General features: G+C 51.0%; 1 protein-coding gene across 4 annotated transcripts in view; it reads left to right on the forward strand.

Annotated features, from left to right (window-relative positions):
• The first annotated feature begins 804 nt into the window (after positions 1 to 804).
• Positions 805 to 23,433, forward strand: part of DOT1L (DOT1 like histone lysine methyltransferase) — a 57,868-nt gene continuing 35,239 nt past the window's right edge. Inside the window, exons 1-7 of one of the 4 annotated variants that reach the window (XM_053911879.2) lie at positions 805 to 1,106; positions 12,019 to 12,062; positions 16,575 to 16,649; positions 20,130 to 20,193; positions 20,734 to 20,962; positions 22,714 to 22,808; positions 23,358 to 23,420. In XM_053911879.2, coding sequence (XP_053767854.1) covers positions 1,026 to 1,106; positions 12,019 to 12,062; positions 16,575 to 16,649; positions 20,130 to 20,193; positions 20,734 to 20,962; positions 22,714 to 22,808; positions 23,358 to 23,420 — 651 coding nt within the window. In that variant the 5' untranslated portion in view covers positions 805 to 1,025. Of the gene's footprint in view, positions 1,107 to 12,018; positions 12,063 to 16,574; positions 16,650 to 20,129; positions 20,194 to 20,733; positions 20,963 to 22,712; positions 22,809 to 23,357; positions 23,421 to 23,433 lie in introns of those variants that run through there. The other 3 variants (XM_045202748.3, XM_024568581.4, XM_024568582.4) reach the window with 3 other exon arrangements.

Below are 23,433 nucleotides of genomic sequence, written 5' to 3' on the forward strand. Positions count from 1 at the left end.
GTGCTGCCATCGTGTCAGAAATCTCCTGCGCGGGACGCAGCTGGAGTTGATGTTGCAGCTGATGTTGCAGCTGGAGTTCTCAAGCCCTTAGAGGCAGAGTTCTCACTTTCTGCGAGACTTAATTTTCTTAAGTTCCTCTCACATTATAGTGGCACAATCTCCTTTACACAAAGTCGGCTGATTTCAGTGTTAATCTCATCTGAAAAATACCTAGGGGCCACATCTCGGATAAAGTTTGAGGGCTCGAAGCCTAGCCCAGGGAACAGGAAGATCAACTTGGCATTTGTGACATTTCTCTTTCCCCACGACTACTGTCAGTTAAACCGGCAGCCCTAGGGTAGGTGACTTCTTCCATGCCAGCATCGAGTGCCTGGGGTCTCGGCCTAGCAGATGCTCAATAAGCGGCATTCCGGTTGAGCGAGTTCTGTACTTCGAGCTGTAGCGAAGGCCTGGACTCTGGCCATCATGTGTAACAACGAATTATGGCTTGATTTTTTGGAGGGGGGAGGGAGACGGTCCCCTTCTTTCAAGAGCGGGGCTCGAACTCCCCATCTCGGACCCCGCAGGGTCTCCCCGGGTGCCAGCTTCAGCTGGCTGGGGTGGCCGAGGGCAGCCGAGGACGCGCGTGCGTGCGTTCGTGCAGGAGAGTCCAAGGGGCGGGACGGCAGGGGAGGCGCATGCGGCGCGGCGGGCGGGGCAGCAGGCGCGCGCTACCGCATCGCACCGGCCCCCCCCCACGCGCGTGTAGAGTGGTTCGGCCCTGTCCCGGGCTCATTGTGCTCGCCTCACGCCGGCCCAAGATGGCGGCGGCGCTGGAGGCCCCGGTCCTGTGACCACAAAGAGGGAGCCGGGGCCCGGACGGGAGCGCGGCGGCGGCGGCGGCGGCTGCGGCCGAGGCCCAGGCCAGGCCCCCTCCCCTCAGCCTCCCGCCCGCCCTCCTTCACTCCTGCCCCGCCCCCGCCAGCGGCGCCCCGCCCCTCCCCCAACCGCCCGACTAGCATGGTGCGACTGCCGCGCGCGCCGACATGGGGGAGAAGCTGGAGCTGAGGCTCAAGTCGCCCGTGGGGGCCGAGCCCGCCGTCTACCCGTGGCCGCTGCCGGTCTACGTGAGTACCGCCCTCTCCTTCCCTCCCTCCGCCCCTTTACTGGACCCCCGCCCTGCGCGGCGCGTATTAGGGGCCCACCGAGCAACGGAACGACTCAATTCCAAAAACACTCCTGGGAACCCCCCTTTCCTGCCTGGCGGAGGTCTCCGCCGCCGTTTCCAGCCCCTGCATAGAGGATGGGCAGCGGGGACTCTGCGACTCCGAGGGGCACCCGAGCCCGGCTGCCGTTGCCTGTGCGGAGCTGGGTTCCTGGTCCCCCATCGCCCCGGACCCGGGTCAGGGCGGTCGGCGAACTTGCCTTCCCGTGTTTCATGTTCTGACATTCAGGCTTTCTGTCTTTCTTTTGGTAGTTTATTCTTTGAGCTGTCATTAAGCTTTATTTTTTATTTTTGAGGGCATCTTTTCTTTCTCTCCATAGTTTTTTTTTTTTTTTTTTTTTTAAGACAGTTTGCCCTCCTAATCTTAAGGGGCAGGACTGACCGTACCAAAATGAGGCATTCTATCCAGTAATCTTAAATGGGTGGGCTGGCCTGAGCCTTGCAAATGAGGCCTTCTGCCCCCCAACCCCAGTGACCCTTGGAAAATGACAGGCTGAGCGGAAATTTACAAAGCCTTCCCCTGGGTGATTTTAGAAATGCAGGGCGCAGGATGGGCGCCTCGGTCCCTCGCTTTTGGGTGCGGTGTGGTGTGTGTCGGTGTCCCTGCGTCCGCGCTCGGGCCGGGCACTGTGCCGTTGAGAGGGAAAGCGCAGCAGGCGCCCTGGGGCGTCCTTTCGCGCGCTGGTCTTGCGGGCGGGGGCGGAGCCTCCAGGGGACCCGGTGGGGAAGCCCGCGAGCCCTCTGTGTGTGTCAGTTTTTGGAAACGACGCGCCTGGGGCGGGGTCTGGACGCAGGGACCGCCCGAGAGCTGGTGTCGTGGGAGGATTTCGTGGTTTCCAGCCTGCCTCGCTCTGGTGCTGTGGAGTTTTGCTCATCCCGCACTGAGAGGCGAGGTCGAGCCCGGCTCTGGCTTTTCTGGTTGGGCAGCTCTTGTGTGCATCTCACAGGCGGCTGGAGCAGTGGGCAGGGCAGGGGGACAGCAAAGGCGACAGGAAACAGTGAGGAGAATCTTCAAAACTCAGCTGTTCTCACCAGCCTCTGTGGCTGCCCAGTGAATTAAAATTTAATTATTTTTTTAATCTTTAGTGGCACAGATCACTTTTTTAAGGGTACATTCCTAAGGGTTTTGACAGATCCATGGCAGCCAGGCTGCAGAACAATCACGTCATTCTTCAGTGTCCCTTCTGCTGCCCTTTGCCCTCTCATCTCCTGGCAATCACTGACCTCTTCTCTATCCCTACAGTTTTGCCTTTTCCAGAAAGTTAGATCAGTGGACTCAATATTGATCAAAGCACGCAGCATTTTGATTCTGGCTACTTCCACTCTGTAAAACATATCTGAGAGTCATCCATGTTGAAGCAGATAGAAAAAGCAATTCCTTTTTCTTGTCCTGTCCCAATTTTCCATTGATCCATTAGGCTGCCAGTGGCAGGACACTTGGCATATTTCCAGTCTGGGGGGGATTACAAATAAAGCCGCTCTAACCATCTGTGCTCAGGTTTTTATGTGAACTTGAGTTTCACCTCTCTTGGGAAATACTCAGGAGCAGGACTGGGGTGGGTGTACTGTGCCAAGTGTACGTTAAGCAACATTTGTGCGCCTTACAAATTGGGGTTTTTTGAGCATGGGAAGAGTTAAACCCACCATGACCCATCATCCAGGAATTTCATAGTAAGGTGAAAATTTGCCCAGAGATACTTATGTTGTTATATCACCTGCTTTTATTCAGGGTGGAGTGAGGCCATGGGGATTTGTAACCCTTGTGCATAGGCCTCCTGGGTTGGGGCCTAGCTTTCTAGTGGCAGGGAATTCTGAGCTATAGAGCATCTTTCCCTTGCTGGCCCCAGCCTCACTTGGCTGGGGGCGGGGATGTGCTGCCCTGGCCTGGTGCGCTGCCACCTCATGTCAATAGGCTCCTTCCTGGTGTGGCTGTCCTACTGCCAGACCATCCCAGTGAAATGCTCAGCCAGCTGCCAGGGCTCAAAACAACCCTATAGCTTTGCAGTGATGTCTGTCAACCTTCCGTCCGTTTCCCCAATGAGGAATTTTGCTTTTCACAGGAAATGAGGGGGCAGTACTTACAGAGTTCATGTTTTATGATGACTTGATGATGAATACATGAAGAAAAAGGACTGCTTTAGAAGCTTCACTTTTTGAAAGGTCAGATTACTCATGTGACCACACATTTGAAATGACTGAGCTTACTTGTTCACTGATTCATTTCTTCTTAGCACCTCCTAAAAATTTGCAACATTCCTGGGGGCACAGAGGACAGTAGACACTGTTCTTGTTCTCATGAAACTTATGGATAAAGGAAGGTAGGTCATGTATAAACACAAAAGTTAGCAGAGTTATAGTGCCCCTGGGGGTGACTTCTTCTGGAAGGGGCATCTGTAGGTGGAAGTGCAAATAGCTACCACGGGCAACACTTAAGTGTCCAGCCTTGGAAACTGACTTTTGTCAGCAACTGACAAACATGAGTGGGAGGCCCAGTGCATTCTGTTCCTTTAGTGACTGAGTTTCTGATTCCCACTTGCAGTTCACAGTGGCATTATTTCTAAAGCAGGATGTCCCTTGGGTGGGAAACCCAACTCAGGAGGGAGTAAATAGCATCTTGGGTTGCCAGGTGGCAGGGCAAGAATCTTCGAGAGGAAGGCTTGCAAGAGTGGCGTGACTTAGTAAGGCCGTGGGCCAGGGGAGCAACCTAAGCATGACTGTTCCCACCCTCGGCTTCCTACTGGGAGCCCACAGTTCTCTGATGAGTGCCCTCTGAGCTGGCAGTGAGTAGTGGCTGAGTGGGCAGGCCAAGTGAGCCAGCCATCCTGTGACTCAGAAGATATTTTCTGATCTGACCTCTGCCTGTGTGAGTCCTGTCTAAGCCGAGATCGGGTGAAAGGCAGATTAGCCCTCCCATGGTTTTGTGTGGGTGAAGTAGCTGATTTCAGAGGGGAAGGGATGATCAGAAAGTTTGGTGTTCCACATGTGACTGTTAGTTTTTGTACTCTGGTCCCTAAGATCCAAATGCCTACTGCGCACTCTGGTCCTGATGGGTAGGTGCTAGAGGGAGCCAGAGGGGGCCCAGGAAATTTGAACATTCCCTAGAGAGGAGCAAATGGAGCTACAAGAGACCCTCCACTCCCCAGTCTCCCTTTGGGAGTTCCATCCATTTTTTAATAAACTTTTTATTTGAGATAATCATGGATTCTCATGCAGCCATAAGAAATAATAGATACCCCATGTTCTCTTTACCCAGTTTTCCCCAATGGTGACATCTCACAAAACTAGAGAACATGTAATTATATTCATCTAATTCTAGAAATCCTGTCCCTATCAGCAGCCACTCCCACTCACCTGTCCCGCCCCCAGCAACCAGTAACCCAGTTCCTGTCTCTGCGGACTTCCTATTCTGGACATTTCATATAAATGGAATTGGCCTCTCTCAATGAGCATCATGTTCCAGTTTTATGTTCCACATAATGAGTGTCAGTGCTTCATTCCTTTTCATGGCTGAGTAATATACCCCTATAAGGACAGGCCAAGCTGTGGGGTCTTGAGGCCCTGGGAGGCATTCATTTGACCCTCATGGTGGTGATGGGGGTGATCCCACGTGAACTGGTATGGCGCTAACAGTGACTGCTTGCTGGAGGTAGAAACATTTGGAGTTCTAAGGGGGATAGTGTGTCTTGGCTTTCGGATCTCAGAGTTGAGTCTCTGCCGGCCACTTGGTGGCAGGGCCTGCTGGGTGGGTTCTTCCAGTCAGAGGGGCATCAGTTCCTGTGCTGTCTCCCTTCCCCTCGTGCTCTTGGCATCAGGCTGGAATGGTCTGTGGCAATAAAGCATTTTTTCTGATGAGGGCAAGAAAAGTTCCAGGGGTGAAATTTTGGTGATCGTGTCCCAGTATCCCACTGGTGTCACTTCATGACAGCCACTTCATGAAGACCTCCATCATCCAGTCGAGGGCTTCTTTGGAGGCTGGGCACCTTGGACTCTTAGGGATGGGCTAGTTTTTATTAAAGCAACTGAAGTTTTCTCATCAAACTGCCTTTAGTCTTAGCTCTGCTCCCTGGGGCTCTAGGTGGCACTTGCCCTCCTGTGGAGATCTAAGTCCCCTTTCCATACCTCTCCCGACCTGACCTGTGAAAGACACCGCACAGAGCTCAGGACTCTCGTGCCTGGTTCCAGGTCTGCAGGGACCCGGGTCCACTGTGGATCTCATGTTCAGGGTGAAACCTGAAAATGCTCTGTCAGTTACAGAGGTAGAATGAGGCACCACTGGTGGGACTAGCACATGAGCCACATGTCATATCTAGTAGCCAAGTGAAAAGAAGCATGTGAGAAAAGTTTTTAATATATTTAACTGAGTATGGCCAAAATCCTGTCATTTCATTATGTGATTAAAATGTTGTGAACAACTTTTTTGGCGTGTATTCTAACTCTTGAGATTGCTGTGTTTTGCACTTAGAGCACAGCTTGGCCCAGGCCAGTTTATTATATCAAGTGCCTCATTGGTGGCCCGTGCCTGCCATAGGGATAGCATGCTTCCAGATCCCTCTTCCTCATGGAGGCTTCTTCCTCCTGAACAAAGAGCTTGGCACGCAGGGCTGTGGGACTGTGCACAGTGGTGTCACCACCCGAGTGAGGTCCAGGGGCCTAGCTGCTTGCTTGCTCAGTGGGGAGTGGGGTAGTGAAAACTAGTGGTGCTGGGGTGGTGTTTGGTGGGGCTTCCTTGTCCCATGCAGTTGGTGGTTGTGGGGCTGTTGACGTGGTGGGCAGGGTGTGTGTAGATGCAGCTTTGCCCTCTGGCCAGCCTTGTTTGTCGCCTGGCTTGTACAGGCCAGAGCTGGCATTGAGCATCAGTGACTGGGGCAGTGTGGCCCTGCAAGGAGACAACATGCCACGGTGGTGGCTGTAGGAGATGAGCCCTCTGTCCCGCTGAGTCACTACTGGCTGCCGACTCAGTTCTGTCTTCTGTCTGAGCAGAAGACATTCCCTGACAGCAGGAGTAAGCACAGGTTAGGGCTGGATCAGTGCATGACAGCACTGACTCAGTACCCTCCTCCCCACAGAGCAGCGTCAGCCTCCCCTTTCTGCTCGCTTTTGTAACGTGACCTTACTTGAGGTCCATATAAGCACAGTTCTTAAAACTGGTGAGCTCAAAAGCAATTAGTGGGTGAACTTGACTTTTTTGCAGCTCTGGGAATATGTTCACTGCAATTGATTGAGACGTCTTGACTTGCCGTTCCTTTTCTCCTTGTGCTGTCCCCACAATGAGGGCCCAGACAGCAAGCCCAGAGTCCTATAGTATTCATTGCTCTGTAGACATGGTGCTGTGAACCTGGGAGATCATCGCTATAGGGTAGATCTCTCCCTGGGTGGGTACGTGAAAGCAGCGGTCTGGCAGCAGGACCAGAACAACAGGAGGGCTTTCCAGCACAGACATGTCCTCACCAGGTCTAGCGTACAGATGAGAGAGCGACGCGCAGGTGCCATGTGACCCGCCCAAGATCCCATTTCTAGGAGCAGCACTCTTGGATTCAAACTCCAGCCTGTCCTGCCTACAAACCTCCCTGCAGGAGGGCCTGACTTGGTTGGTGCTCTGTGGTTTCCACTTGAACTTGCTAAACATTTTTGAATGAAGCACCCACATTTTCCTCTTGTCTTGCATCCCACAAATCTGACCACCCTCGGCCCATCTGACCCTCCATCTTTGGCCCGGTGCCACAGCAGCCAGGTTTCTCATCCCACACACCTAATCTCTAACTGCCTGCCCTACGTCCCATCAGTACCTGTTCTCTGCCCATCCCTCCTCTGCGCTGGTGATTTGCCAGTTATTTTTTTTGCTCTTAATTTGTTTGGACATGTGGTCTCTCTTTTGGAGGTCCTGCTTATTTGGAACTAGTTAAGGTGCGTGCTATCATGATCAATACTTGAATCGACCATATGAAGAATAAACCATAAGCCCTGGCTGGTGTGGCTCAGTGGATTAAGTGCCAGCCTGCAAACCACAGGGTCACTGGTTCGATTCCCAGTCATGGCTCATGCCTAGGTTGTGGGCCAGGTCCCCAGTAGGGGTCACATGAGAGTAAGCCACACATTGATGTTTCTCTCCTTCTTTCTCCCTCTCTTACCCTCTAAGAATAAAATAAAGGAAATCTTAAAAAAAAAAAAGAAAAGAAAAGAAAAGAAAGAAACCATAAACTAATTACTGTTGCTCCCACCTGAACAGCAGAGGGCGTCCAGCCTAATTAAGGCACTTAGCCTAACCTGTGAACCTGCTACCCTGCTTGGGGTGGTACCCAAACACTCGGAAGCATGGAGTGTGGTAGTGAAGACAAGAGCCAGTATGGGATAGGCACCTGCAGGGCCTGGCAACTCCCCTCCTCTGCCTTGGCCACACCCTCTGGTTTTCCTCCGGGACTGACTAAGAGTTTTCAGGACACCTATTGACAGGGTGTGAGTGCACCACATCCCACCTCATTCCTCCGCTCTTCCAGCTCGGTATCTGCTCGTCACAACCCTGCTATTAAAACATCCCATCTCTTCCCTTCGTCCTTCATGTATTGAAACTCTGTTCATACATCATATTTCCTGTGCACTGTGACCCCTATGTTCATCCACAGTACCCATCTGCCCCTCTGTCCCCCAGCTGATCCTGCTGTGTCCATGTAGTGCCCATGAGGGAACCTCTTATACAGTGGCTGCTCGTGGGCCAGCTAGCCGTGGCCTTTCCTGAGTCCACACGGCCTATACCAGAAACCATTTTGTTTGTCTTGCTTTGGCTTCAGGGACTGTGTGTGATGCAAGTGGCCTGGCACTCCTCCCCTAGGGCTCCAGGGTTGCGGAGCCACCGGAAGAGAAGGCAGTATTCTGAGAGATCAGGAAGCGGGTGCTCTCACTGCAGGACACTCCCTTCTGCCTGCAAGAGTAGTTTGCCTGATTGTCTTGGCAGTATGTCCAAACAGTTATTCTTAGTTCCCCAAGGAGAGAAGGGAGAACACTTCTCACCTGCCAGTGTAAGCACTTGTTCCATCAGAGGGAGTCCCTGGGAACTTGTTAGGAATGTAGGTTCCAGGCCCCTAGACCTACTGAATCCAACACTTGGTGGGGTGGGTCACAGGCATCTCTCTCACAAGCTCTACACAGGTTTTTGATTCTGGTTACCATGTGAGAGCCCTGCTTCAGAGGACCAAGGGGTCCTGCCCTCCGTCTGTAAGTGATCTGCGGGGCCAAAGGTACTCCCCGCATATCATTTTCCTGTTGCTAACGGGAGTGAGGAGAGTGGAGGTGGTGATGGACCCAGTGCGGCAGTGCATCTGTTGTGCCCACCTTGAGCCCCTAGTATACATGCTCCTTCATTGAGCTCTTGTCCCTGCCTCTAGCCTTGTACACTCTGGGCACACAGACTCTAGAAGTCGTGTAGACTTGGAATGAACAGGGAGTAAGTGCTTAGAATGGTGGACACGTGCCCTTGCAGGGGGATCTGAGAGACCCTTTTGGCCTCCTCAGAGGGAGATGGGGGAACAGCTGGTGACAGAGCTGGAGCCACGTCCCCACCTGCAGCTGGACCTTGAGTTCTTATTGTGGGTGCTGTTCTCAAATTTATCCTGGTGAAGGAAGAAGCTGAGCACCTGCTGCAAGTGACAGCTGGGTTCCCTACACTTACCCTCCCTCCTTCTGTGTGCACCCCCTCCATATAGTCCCTGAGCACACAAGGGTTAGTGTCTGGGAGAATAAGCCACAGACCTCACACATGAGTTGGGGAGGTAGGGGAGGTGGGTGGTACCATAAGGAACAGTTTGGTGTCATCTCAGGGCGTGATGACTGCCTCTCATGCAGTACGCAGTTTAAAATGGAACAGTTGCATTCATTGTGAACCTTTCCACATGCTCCCCAAAGTGGAGACTTGGTTAACCGTGGGTACCCACCACTCAGCTTTCCCAGCTGTCAGTGTTCTGCCAGCCAAATTTTTATGGGCAGAACCTCTCTCAGCTACTTCTCTTGAATGCTCTGGTACGAGGAGCGAGAAGAGTGTAGGTCAGTCAAACGGAACTTCCTGCCATGGGCCACGCTGGGTTTGGGGATGTGGGCAGTGAAGGAGGCAGTGTGGGGGTGTCCCTGCGTAATGAGGGGAGGGCTGCGCTGTCAGATCAGCATTCGGGGCTCCTGAAATGCAGGGGGCAGTATGAGGAGGTGTGCTTGCATAACGAGACAATGGCTGGGCCTTCAGCCAGGGTCCAGGGCTCCTGTGCTGCAGGAGAGAGTACGAGGGGGTGTCCCTGCATACAGAGATGAGGGCCGAGCTATCAGTCCAGGGATTCCTTGGGGCAGTTGTCACTCTGACCTTTCCTGGTTGGCATCTGACGTCTTTCTCCTCCCGAAGCCCGTGGAGAAGTAAGAAGAGGCCATGACCAAGAGGTCACGAGAGTTTCTGAATCATTGATAGTGACCAGGGCTTCTAAAGTTACACCTCTCAGTACTGTGGGTGGAAACTGGCCTGGCCCTAAAAGGATCACTCTGAGACCTCAGAGAGTGCAGTTGTCAACTTTTCTCTCCTTTTGTTTTGGTTTTAAAGCTGAGAAGGCACCAGTCATTCCATCACAGAGACCACATTCCAGACCCTTGTGCCTTTGCAGGCGTGTGTGTTTGGACCAAGATAGTTAATTCAGTGAGAGCTGTGGCCTGGTGATGGCTGCCAGCTGTGTTGTACTGTTGACGATTGTGAATCATGCTGCTGTGTTGCACACGTATGCGTTTCTCTGTAGATATATGTGGTATGTCCAGAAGGTATCTAGCCATGTAATATGAAAAACAGACATTTATTGAAGAAGATACAGAAAGCATTGTACATAGGACAATGACGCCTCAGTCCCCCTCAAAGTAGGCACCTTGGGACCTCACACAGTTCTCCCAGTCACCATCAGCTGCCCTGTTATATTTTCCTGAATCTCATCGATGATCTGAAATCTCTTCCCTTTCAAAGGTGATTTTAGTTTTGGGAAGAGGCAGAAGTTGCAGGACGCCAAATCTGGGAGGGCTGAGTCACCTGGGTGATTTGCCGTTTCGTCAAAAAACTCTGCACAAGACGTGATGCATGAGTGGGCGCATTGTTGTGATGAAGCTGCCCATCATCAGTTGCCCACAGCCGTGGCCTTCTGAATCATCCAAATAGTTTCTGCATAGGCATGTTCAAACTTAATGCAAAATTTGATGCAGATTTGTTGCTGGACTTGCTCAGTCATTTTGAATGTGATGCCACACAGTGCACATGCTCACTCAACAGCGTCTACCACCCCGCCCCCCCCAAACGCCCCCCCCCCCATTGACTAGTGCACATGTGTATCCCAGACTGCTCTTCTTGGCTGCCAGGTTACTTCGATGTTGTGCAAACTGTTCTCATTATGTTAACAATGGCTGGACTTTTTTTGGACAGACCTCATATATTCTCATCTTGCCCCCACCTTCTCTAAATGATAGCAGTTCAGTAGTATTTGTTGCCTGATTCTTAGTAAGTGGGAGGACATTATTTTGAACCCTAGAAGGATGATTTTTCCTTGACCTTTAAAAATGAGGCATTGCACAAAAGACCGCGTAGATATGGTCCCGTTTATGTGAAATGGAAAAGGCAAATCCATGGAGATGGGAAGTGGGTTAGTGGTTGTCAGGGGCTGGGAGGGGGCTGGAGAATGAATGCTCATGGGAATGGAGCTTCCTTTTGGGGTGATGGAATATTCTGGAATTAGTGCAGTGGTTGCACAACACTGAACGTACCAAGAACCACTGAACTGTGTACTTGAACAGGTGAGCTCTATTCTATCTGAATTATATCTCAATAGAGCTATTATTTAGAAAATGATGCTTAGGACTCATGGGTGTGTAAAAAGCTGTTTTGATTCTATTATTGAATGCTGAAACATGTGACATACTCTGTCTGTGGTCACTGTCCTCCTATTGTAAAGTGGTGGAAATGGTGGTCTGGGCTAAGAGGCATCATTATTGTCACAGAGCAGCTATTGGCAGGCCTCTTTCTCCAAACCCATTTTCTTGAGCCTATCCCCTTTGCTGACCCACTCGTGCTCACCGCTCTACTAACCCTCACCACGCTGTGGAAGGCATGGTGCTTATGTGAGAGAAGGACAGAGACAGAGGCGGGCCACTTGGTGCTTCCTGATCCTGGTTTCAGCGAGGTTTGGGGTTAGCTTGCTGTCCACTCCCTAGTGAAAGGCCTGGTGCGACCCCTGAGCTTCCTTTTGAGGAAGAAGCCATGAGGAACCCCACACACAGTTGACACAGTCCTGGCCAGCAGTGGAAGTGGTGGGAGGTGTGTTCATTCAGGTGGGAGGACGGCCACACGTGCTCTCATGCTGGTTGTCACTAGCATTTCCCATTTTATAGATGGGGAAATGGAGGCCCGGGAGGTTCAGTAACTCAAAGACAGGTCTGTGGCACCCAAGCCATAGGACCACCCATGAGGAGTGCCAGTGTGCTCTGCAGGTGGGGGACATAGACTCTGTCTCTTCTCCCCTGCCTGCTGGGGAAAGAGCACTGTAGGAACAGTCCCTTCCCTAGGCCATCATGCCCCAGGTGGGCAGGGATCCCAGGACAGCACCTCAGTGCTATGGCAGGGCTCTCTGGGCGGTCCTGTCTTGGTGGGGGGCTTAGGAGCTCTGTGGGTTTGGAAATACAGCGATGGGTAAGCTCGAGGGCTGCAGTGTCCCCCTTCTGTGGTCCCTGGGCCCTGAGATGACCAACTCATCGTCTGTGGATGGTAGAGGGACTTCTCGGTCAGCTCTTAACCCTGTCACTTTATCTTTCAGGACAAACACCATGATGCTGCTCATGAAATCATCGAGACCATCCGGTGAGTGTGGCACCTGCAGGCGTGCGTCTGGCCTGGGGCCAGGGCTCATTCCTATTTTTCAGGCATCCCCTCCCTTCTGCCAGCCCGGTCCCTCTTGTGCTGCATGTCAGCGTCTTGAGAAGTGGGTGTTAGAGCTTGGTCAGAGGCGTCCAGGTTGTCTGGGTGTGGCCTGGACAGGTCCCGGTGCCTCTGTGAGCTTCAGCTTCCTGTGGAAGGTGATGGACAAGGAAAGTCCCCATCCCTCTTCCCCTTGGTTTACTCTCTCTTCTGTCTATCTCTGTCTGCTCCCTGTCTGATTTGGTGCTGATTCAGCCATAGCCCCTTGATGGGCTGATTTCTCCACAGTATCCTTGGCAGCCCTCCAAGCGCCCAGTCCGTGAGAGTGCAGGGAAGAGCACAGGGTGTGTCAGTGGCGACCTTGACAGAACCAGGAGGACAGTACCCTCCACACTGTCTCTAATGGGCCTTTTCCCGGTGCTACGTGGAGGGTCTGGCACAAACTCAAGGGGTGACGCTTTCTGCTTTGTATAAGCCATGCTTAGAAACCCCTGTTCTTCGTCAGTTCCCTCAGTATACCTGCACCCGCACGTGTGTTTCCCGGCCCCTCGCTGTGTTGTTCCTTAACACCCTTAGCCATGTAGCCACCAGCTTGGCCACACGCCATGATGTCCACATGAGCCTGCAGCAGCTCATGGTAGGGCCAGTCTGTGGTGTATGTGGAAGAGTCAGGATGGGCGTCCCCACGCTGCCGCCTGGGAGCTGGTGATGTAATAGGCCCTGTAGCTTCCCCAGCTGATTTGGTTTGCTCTTGGGGCTGAGTAGAGCCACCTTGCCAGGTTGTTTTGAGAACTGAGTGAAATGATTGATGTGGATCTAGGGGTGCTCCATGGCAGTCGGCCTCTCCATTGGGCTTTTCTCTGCTAAGTGGGGTGTCTCCTCGTCCTGCAGTGTGGGGTGTGAGGCCAGTTGGAAGCTGTGGAGCCAGCCTTTTGTTTGGAACCTCCAGTTGGCCTGGTCCTCTCCCAGGCTGGCAGTGGCTACTGCCCTCCAGTCCTAAGCCTTATGTCCTGGGTCTAGGAACAGCTTCTTCCTGCTTTGTCCCCACAGATGAGTTCTCTTCATTCACTGAGGTTGCCTCAATTTGTTCTGTCCTCTTTGCTTTTCATAATGAAGAATTGCCAACATACACAGTAGTCAAGGGTGCTCTTTCCCATATTACTAGTTTTAGAAATGCAACTGAGATACAGCCGAGGCACAGAAACTGCGCACACGTGAAGTGTGCGGTCTGCATGGGATGGCTATGCACATGGCCATGCAGAGCAGTCACAGCAGCAGACATCTCCATCCCGCACATTTCCTTGTGTGCCCTGTGACCCATCTCCCACTTCACTCCTGTCCCTGGCAACCCTGATCTGCTTCCTGGCACTGTGGGTTACTTTGCATTTTCTAAAATTTTACCTACATGGAATCATACAGCACGTACTGAGCACATGATTTTGAGATTATCCGTTGTATGTACAGTAGGTTTTCCTTTTTACTGCTAAAGAGTGTGCCATTGTAGGAGGGACCATAGTTCCTTCATCCTATTCTCCCATCCATCGAATGATGGATGTGCTTTGGTTGTTTTCAACTTTGGCCACCCCCTGGGGCTCTTCCAGTTTGTCCCATGTCCCTCCAACTTGCCGCAGCACGTTCTGAGCACAGCCTCACTTTCTGGAACCACAGGATTCTCCAGAGTCCTCCTGAGTTTCCCACATTGCACCCCTAGAATCAGCCACTCCTCCAGGAAGCTCTGCTCTCTTCTCTTGTAGATCAGGTTTTGTTGTTTCTTGAGAGTGAGCTGTTTGTCTCGCCGTAAGTTGTAAGAATTCTTGACATATTCTGGCAGCAAGTGCCTGGTTGCTGCATGATGTGTATTGTAGTTGACTGCGGTTTTAATGGCACCTCGGTGAGTGGGAGCTTTTAACTAAGTTCATTCTTTGATGGTTAGTTGTCTGGGTCGCATCCAGGAAATCTTTGCCTCCTGAGTCTCAAAGATGCTGTCTTTCATTTTCTTCAAGAAGCTCTGTGGTTTTAGCTTTTACGTTCAGGCTTAAAATCAGTTGTGAATTAATTCTGGTTTATGTCAAATGGGGTTTGTGATTACGGGCGTGAAGATTCATCTTTTTTTCCATCTGATACTTGGTGGTTCCAGCCTTGGTTGTTGAAAAGATTCTCTTTTCCCCATCAAGTTGCCTCGGCGCCTTTGTCAAAATTGTGTCGTTTATGTGTTTGTCTCTGGATTCTGCATTCAGTGTCACTGCTGTTTGCCTCCAGCCAGTACCACGCACTCCCGGTTACGGCACGTTGGTAGTGAGTCCCAGAAGAAGGTGGTGTAAGTCTTGCTACAGCGCTGTTATTTTTAAAGATTATTTGACTGTTCCAGATTCTCTGCCTTTGTATGTCAATTTTAGAATCAGACACTAAAATTAATTACTTGTATCTTTCTCCAAAAAAGCCTGTGGGCTTTTATAGGGATTACTTTGAGGTGGAGTTTAGTTTGAGGAGGAGGGTTAACAATATTGAGTCTTGGATCCCATGACATTGTTTGTTTACATTGTCTTTAACTTTTCTGAGCAATGTTTAATAGTTTTCAATGGTGTTCTTGCAAATCTTTCATTAAAATGACCTGTAAGTATTTATGTTTTAATGCTATTTTAAGTACATTTAAAGGTTTTTTTTTAAGTCTCTGATGCTGGTATATATAAATATAGCTCATTTTTGCGTGTTGACCTTGTGTCCAGCACCCTAGCTGAATTCACATTCAGAATTCCAGAAGCTTCTTTGTAAATTCCGTAGGCTAGACTACACAGTGAATCATCCGTCTGTGAATAGAGACAATTTTGTGTCTTCGTTTCCAGTAAAGACTGTCCATTTGTTTCCCTTGCCTTGTGGCACTCGCCAGGACCTCTGTCTGTCCAGTACAGTGTTGAAGGGAAGTGGGGTTCGCAGGCATCGTCACCTGTCCCCACTCTCCGGGAGTCTGAGACGTGCACCTAGTTTTTGGTCACTGCAGGGCTCATGGTCTCCTGCCTGAAAGCCACGTGTGCTGCTGACCAGAGGGTTCCTCAACAGGAGGAGCTTAGTGGGACAAAGGGGGCTTGCTCTGCATACAGAGGAGGAGAGAGCGCTAGTGCAGCCCAGAGACAGTGACTGGGGGGCCCTCGGGTGTGGGGATCACTTGGGAGGTGACACATGAACAGCCCAGCTGGCCCTGGTGACTGTGAGCTTGCAATGGGTCTTAAAGGGAGGGTACCCAGATCTCTGAGGTGGGAGTGTGGTCTGTGTGTGTGTTTCAGGGGGATTGGAGTAGAGGTCATGATGAAGAAATCTGCTAGCTGGATCAGCAGCTGTTAGGAGAAGTAATGCTTCATGCTGGGTGAGGAAGTCCTACTAGATGACACAGGGACCCAGGGACAGAGAGAGTTGTTCCTTCTTTCTTCTCTGGTCTCCTTGTGCCCCTACTCCACCCCCCGTCCCAGGCAGAGCCCAGAATGAAGCCAGCAGGCAAGGTGGAGCCAAGGGTGGGTTTCTTGCCCAGAGACACCAGCCTCGTACCTGACCCCGTGCCCTATATTGGGTTGAGGACGGCTTTCCCCGTTTCTAGTTTCCTGAGACTTTCATCACGAGTTGGGATTCAGTTTTGTCATGTGCACTTTCTGCGTCTGTTGAGATGACTGTAGTATTTTTTCTCCTTTATTCTATTAATGAGGTGAATTGCAGTGATTAATTTTAGTGTTAAACAACTCTTCGCTCCTGGGATGAACCCCACTTCATCAAGGTGTGTTGCTGAATTCATTTGACTTAATTTTTTGAAGGGTTTTTGTGTTTGTTCACAGTTTTGATAATTTGTCTTTCAAGGAATTTGTTCATCTAAATTGTTGAATTTAGTGGCATGACATTTTTCATCATATACGTGATTTTCCTTTTATTCTCTGTATAATCTGTATTGATGACTCTACTTTTATGACATTTTTAAAGATTTATATTAGGATCCAATAAGGGTTATTATTTATGTCTTGGGATTGGCTGATATATTTTTCTCTTTTAATCTGTAGGTTTCCCCGTCATCCCCTTTTCTCTGGCAGTGTGTCTGTGAAGAAGCCCCGTAGTCATGGGATAGTTCATTCTTCAGTAATAGTTCTCTTTTCATTTCTAGTTAGTACATTGCTTTTCAAGCTGTCTGGTTTGAGCTGATTGGTTTCCTCCATCCTGTAACATGTAAATCCACACAGCACCCAAGCCAACATTGCTCGAACTTGAAGCTACATAAAATTTGCATAATTTACAACCTCATTGTAAACTTGACAGCATTTATTTTCAAGCAGTGCCTCCCTTTTCTTTCACACTGTGAGTTGAGTAATGAGGATGTTTTCTTTTTATAGTTGGAAGTAAACAGTGTTAAGAAAGTTGAGAATGCAATGTCAAGCCTTAATAATCATCTTCATTGTTGCTTCTGCTTTTGGATTTCAGATGGGTCTGTGAGGAAATCCCAGACCTCAAGCTTGCTATGGAGAATTATGTCCTAATTGACTACGACACCAAAAGGTAAGCAGACTTCTGTGGGACCTGCTTCTCTGCTGCCTGAGCACACAGTGGGGACACAGCCTGTAATCAGTTCTTTGATAGTGCAAGCTGATCTGAAATTTCCTTTCAGAGTTGACTGTAGTCTCTGTGGAGCTATTTTGGTAGGAAATTTTTATCAGATATTGGCAGTGGCTCTCAGAGTGAGGACAGAATTGAGAATGCCACATTGTGGCAACGGAATTTGGTCTGTGTGAAATCACCCAGAGTGAGTAGTCACTGTTTTTATAGCAGGTGACTCCAGCAGCCAGCCTTCCTACCAAGAGCCCCTGCTAAACTGGCCTGTGGAGCTCTGGGCCCCGAGTAGCCCCCGTAACTGTGTGCCCGGCCTCTTGGCCTGATCCAGCAGTTTCCTGCAGGCACATCCTGATCTCAGAGGAGAGTCCTGTGGGTGGAGAAGGGTGAGGCCAGCTCTGGAATGCCCGCTTGGAATTTTTTTGTTTTCCTTTGAGAAAGAAAGATGACATTCCAGACTCGTGGCTGTTTTAGATCCTGGCAGGCTTGAAATTGGCACCACCAAAGGGTGGTGGCTGTCTGTGGGCTTAGGTATCTCGCTCTTGACGAAGAACAGAGCCCAGAGGAGGCTGGGAGCCCCCACAGAGGGCTCAGCACCCAGGCATTCCACACTTAGTCTCACTTTTGTGTTTGGAGTCCTTCTTGGTCCACAGGTCAGCATTTCTCACGTCTGTCAGCCCCAGATTCTGTCCTCTCACCTCTCACCCTCCTCCCAATCTGATAATTATTACCCGGTATTGTAAAAACAAGGGCATTGCGCTCTCCTCACCCAGGGCACCAAGCTGAGGACCCTGTGACAAAGTCCTCTTTGACCCTGGGGTGAGGGTTTGTAGGGGCTCTGGCCCTTGCCTGTCGGTCATGTAGTCGATGAAGCACACCTTTAAAAAGGGGTTGACCACTGTGTGCGTGTCCTATGGCAGTAGAGGTTTTAGAGACGCTTTTGCTGCAAGACACTTGTGGCGTGTATTTGATTTTCTTCCCTTCATGTTCAGTCCGCTTAGAAAACACTGGAAGGATGTCAGAGTCTGGCAGAGGGCAGTGGGGCCAGTTTGATGGTGTCCCTCGGGGGACCAGTGTGACCTCGGGGTCAGGCGAGCAGCGGGACTGTTTTCTTCTAAGCAAGGGACAGCAGGGCCATCCCGTGGCACTGAGCTCAGTCTTTCAGGGTGGAGTCCTGTCTGGGGCCAGGGTGCAGAGGTAGCCCAGGTGCTCTGAGCTCCTGCATCCTCAGCATCTGCTCATTCTTTTTTTTTAAAAGATTTTATTTTTTTAATTTTAGAGAGAGAGGAAGGGAGGGAGAAGGAGAGAAACATCAATGTGCAAGAGAGAAACGTCAATTGGTGGCCTCTCACACACCCCCAGCTGGGGACCTGGCCTGTAACCCAGGCATGTGCCCTGACTGGCAGTGGAACTGGCAACTTTTTGGTTTGCGGGCTGGTGCTCAATCCACTGAGCCACACCAGCCAGGACTCCGCTCATTCTTGTAGGAGAACGTGTCCTGGGGGTGGTCGGAGGCTACGAGTGGTCACTGCAGTTGGACTGAAGGGGTGATGTGAAAGCTGGAGCACAGGAAGTGAAGTGCAGAGTAGTTAATGATGCCGTGTCTTCTCTCTGTGGCCTCAGAAAGTGGGAGCCAGAGCCTGGAACCTGCTGCTGAGTCATCCTCCCATCTGCAAGGTGGGCTCAGGGCCAGAGGGCCTGGAGGGCCTCTGTCCCCTATGAGCCTACTGGCCCCCTCATATTCCTTGCCACCTCCCCCATCCTGTGTGTGCAGTTAGTCCTCTGTGATGTCCTGGAGCTCGTTTCTCCCGGGTTTCTGACTCATCAGATCAGCCCTTTCTGATGTTTCTAGTCATTGTCACTGCTCTTTATGAGAACTCTTCAGCTTTTTGTGGTTGCTGCTCTGTCCTGCTCTTGACCTCTCTGGCTTTTTCAATGGCAGCTGCCATCCAAGGAAGTTGGACACTTGTTCTGTGGGCTCTGGTCTTAGTTAAATCTGTTACCTGTTGGGAGGAATAGTGCCCGTAAACTCAGTACCGTATTTTTGCTGTGTATAATGTGTACTTTTTTGCCCAAAATTTTTAAGGAAAAGTAAGGATGCACATTATACATAGGTAGTACTAATTCCATATCTATATAAATGTTTTTAATTATTTTATTTGTGCTTATGCATTAAAAGTATAACTCTAGAAAGCAGTAATAGTGTCCGTATGCAAAATAATACCCTGAATACGATAACCAGTTTTGTTTCTAAATACAAATAAATAAATAATTGAATTAAACAATTAAAACAGGGAAAAAACAAACAAAAGAAAGAAAGTAAAATGAAAGATTTTTTTCCCTGAAAGTTTGGGCCAAAAATGTGGGTGCACATTATACACGGAGTGCATTATACATGGCAAAACATAGTAAATCTAGGGCTGAGGATGAGGGATGGGTGTGTATCAAAGATGCATGTGGGGAGTGGTGGCTCTGTGTCCTGTGTGCAGAGGAACTCATTACTCGACTGATGTCACCAAGCATCTCCCAGACATCGAGAGAGCCTCCTTTCTCTATAGCACTGTGGACATCAGGGCTGGGTCACTCTGTGGGGCCGTCCTGGGCACTCTGTGGGGTGCTAAGCAGCATCCTTGGCCCCTACCTACTCAATGCTAGGAGCACCCCCAGTCCCGTTACAACCACAGATGTCCCCAGACCTTGCCCAGTGTTCCCTGGGGGCATGATTGCGCCAGGTGAGAATCCCTGGGTTAGGGGATTCCATTGCAAATTAATACCTGAAATGAAATTGATCATGTTCGGGAGAATTTCATTTCATTTAAAAACTCCCCCAAACTCTCATTAGGTATCTAACACATGCTGCCTATATCTTTGAAAGTGTCGGAAACTTTCAAAAGGTTTTAGTAAACATAAGTGCTGCCAGTGTAAAGGGAGGAGGTGCTGCCATTTTTTCTGCAGAGAGAGGGGTGTTGGGTGTGGTTCAGCAGATCCTGAGGATGCTCTCAGGCCCCATCTGAGTCAGGGCTGAGGGTGGGAGACAAGTGGAATCCAGCCAGGGAAGCAAAGGCCCTGGAAGCCTGCCTGACTGGGTGGGGACTAAGAGTCTGGTCCGGGTCTCACTCCCTGTGGGGCTCTAGGAATGGCTTTGTGAGACCCTTTTCTGACATAAGTCCTGGTAAGCACACTGTTGACCTCCGGTTTCGCCTGTGAGCACATGATACAGCCTCGTAACCTTGACCACCTCCGCCTGAAACACTTGGCCTAGCCTAGTTGCCCATGTGGGGTACTCCTTGACTCCTTGGTGCCCTGTGTGTGACCTCTGTGTAGGAGCCAGGCTCTGCCTGACCCTGCATACCTGTCCACATGCCATCCCCTCCTGGTGGCCTGTTCTGAGCTTGGCAATGACCAGCACATTCCTTTTGCTTTTTTCAGCTTCGAAAGCATGCAGAGGCTCTGTGACAAGTACAACCGGGCCATCGACAGCATCCACCAGTTGGTAGGTAGCCTTGCGCTCCCCTCAGGCCTTTCTTCTCATCTAGGCCCCAGCTGTGGTTCTTGACCCCATTGCCCTTCATGTTACCTGATCCCAAGTCGGGGAGGCCAAGGCCGAGGGGTGCCAGCTCTCTGCAGCTTCGGGCCCGTTTCTTCTCCCAGGTAGATTTTTAGGAAGATGGACATTCTAGGCCAGGGTTCTGGAGTTGACGGGCTGACAGCCCTGTCATCTGATGAGGTGGCACAGCAGTACCAGGGCCCAGGCAGTGAGCATTTTGTGCACTGTGGGCCTCAGTCAGTCCCACACTCAGTCACTCAGTATGCAACCACTGGCGTGTACACACACACGTGCACACATATACACATGAACTTATACACGCACAGGCTCATACACAAACACTTCATGTTCATGTATACACACGTTCACATACACACATGCACACTTTTTTCAATAAATAGCAGTAATCTGGTGCTGAAGTGTGAAGTTTGTGGGGTAGACTGTCCCCTGTGTGAGGTGTTCCGGCACTTTCTTTGATGTCCGTAGTGGAAGGGAACCACACAGCCTATGAAGCTGAACACGCGGCCATCCAACGGGCTCCTGCGGCACATCCTGCAGCAGGTTTACAACCACTCGGTGACGGACCCTGAGAAGCTCAACAACTACGAGCCCTTCTCCCCGGAGGTGTATGGGGAGACCTCCTTCGACCTGGTCGCGCAGATGATTGACGAAATCAAGATGACAGAGGATGACCTGTTTGTGGACCTGGGAAGTGGTGAGTGTGGGGCAGGTGGCCCCAGGGCCATGCTTTCCAAGTCCCCGTACTTCATGAAAAGTCCAGAGTGTGGGGTTGCTGGAGGGGACAGGTGCTCCCTCAGACCCACTGCCCCAACTGACCTTCCTGTAGAGCCCCTGGCTCCCCCAGAGGTGGAGGAAATGGCTCCATCCCAGCAGGCTCCAACCAAGCCCCTTTTCTCCTGCTTCTCAAGGCCTGGGATGGTCCCAGCACTCTTCAGCCCCAATAGCCCCCTACTTATTTTTAGAAAGAGAGGGAGAGAGGGAGGGAGAGAAACATTGATGTGCGAGGGAAACCGATCAGTTGCCTCTCAGATGCCCCCCACTGGGGACCTGGCCCGCAACTCAGGCTTGTGCCCCAACCGGTAATTGAACTGGCAACCTCTCGGTCTACAGGACGATGCCCAACCCGCTGAAAAAGGGCAGTCAGGGCCAGCCTCTTCTCTGTTATGGGACATCCTCAGTACCAGTGGAGGCTCCTGGGGGAAGGGCCTATCTTAGCAGGACATCCATGGGGGCCTGGTGGGTATGCACAGATGGGCTTTATAGAATGAATAAATATTGAGCTGATTGATTCCTGGGTAGGATGTTCTGATCAGGTGACAGCTGATTTATGACTGTGTCAAACATCAGACTGCTCTACTAGGAACCCTGTGTACAGCCTTCCTCTGGCGTGTCTTTGCTGTGCCAATGTGACCTTGTTTCTACACAAGTTGTACTTACAGACTTGAAAGTCCTGTCTCAAACAGGTACATGTGTCCTTGGCAGTCTGGGACAAGATGACTTCTTTAGTAGCATCATCCTTAGTTTAAGCCCTTTTCACACACACAATTCACATGTTAATTGGCATGCATGTGGTTCAAAGGCCAGTTACCTAGAAGGCTGTTTAAGTTTAAGTCATCTTATATGGAAAGGTTGATGATTTTTGAAAACCACCTGCCTTCTTGTGTCTGGCTCTTACCACCTCCACTGAACCAGGGACCCTCATGACATCTACCTGGTGGGCCTTCATTTACCTGTGATCCTAAACAGTGTGCTTATTTTTATTATTTGAATATGTTCTATTCAAAATGGAAAATTGAGGGGCTCCTACCACATTATTTGAAATGCAAAGCTGGCCTCTTGCGGGAGGAGAGGTTGCTGGCTAAGGCCCACGGGGCTGCATACTGGCAGGCCCTGCCCCTTGCCTGGACTCAGACAATCTGTTTGTCAGCTGCTTGGCCTGCTTGTTGGGCTACACAGCGATGCCATCAGTGACAGTGGTTTGGAGACCCTGTTTCTGTTCTGTGAGGGCTCTCCTGCTCCTCCAGTCTCTCTTTAAACCCAGTTGATGACAAGCATTGATGGTATTGTCGGGGTGACGTCAGGTCTGGTGAGCCCTGCTGCTCCGTGGTGGCGATGTGGTGTGGATTCAAGGTGGACGGGAGCCTTACTGGGGCATCAATCTTGCGGGGCTCTGTCTGTGTCAGGAGAGTTCATGCCACCACTGTCTGTAGAGCAAGAACGATTCCAGTGTGGGAGCCAAAGTGTGCCAGCCACTCCCCACTGGGAGCTCAGCTCAGTCTGGGTCATGGAGTCTCCTCAGCACCACAGGCAGTGCTTATGCCTCCGCAGAGGGTCTGGGGGCTCTGCTTGTTACTCTCGTGGCCACCGCCCACCTGGCCTCTCACACCCTGCCCCCTCCCCATCATGGTGCTGCATCTGTGACGGCACCCTCTCCTCTCTCTGAAGGAGTGGGCCAGGTTGTGCTTCAGGTCGCAGCAGCCACCAACTGCAAACATCACTACGGAGTCGAGAAAGCTGACATCCCAGCCAAGTACGCGGAGGTAAGCTGTTCTGGGGACTCATGTTTGTGTCTCTTTTCCTCCACCCATGGGCGGGGGAAGTGTGTGCTGAGACATGGGGAGGGAAGAGCATCCAGGCAGGGGACTCTGGGGGTCTCCTTGGTCTCCAACATGAGTTTGGGCCTCTGTCAGTGTGTTTCAGTTCCTCTGGATGCTACAGCCTCCATGTCCGCAGGGTGGGGTCAGCTGGCGACACTGTCTGGGGAGTGGATGGGTCTGAACATCATCTTATCTCACAGAAGCTTTTGTGGTTTGGACTCTGGTGACCTCAGGTTCTCTGGAGGACCTGCCACAGGTCCCTCAGTCTACTATTCATGGGACCCCTAGACTCCTTCTGGGGCTGCTGCTCATGGGGTTGTCTGGGTGGAGGAGGTGCAGACTGGCACCTCAGCTTGATCAGTCAGAGGAGGGGGACCAAGGGGTGGACAGGCCTCGCAGAGCCACAGGTCGCCTGCTTGAGCGTGTGGAGGGGGCCTCCTCTGCCTCGCTGACTGTCCTGAGTTTCTGACAGGCTCTCTGATTTTCTTGCAGACCATGGACCGAGAGTTCAGGAAGTGGATGAAATGGTATGGAAAAAAGCATGCAGAATACACAGTGAGTGCCATCG

Source organism: Desmodus rotundus, chromosome 9, assembly GCF_022682495.2.
Source record: "Desmodus rotundus isolate HL8 chromosome 9, HLdesRot8A.1, whole genome shotgun sequence".
In the NCBI taxonomy this organism is placed as follows: domain Eukaryota; kingdom Metazoa; phylum Chordata; class Mammalia; order Chiroptera; family Phyllostomidae; genus Desmodus; species Desmodus rotundus.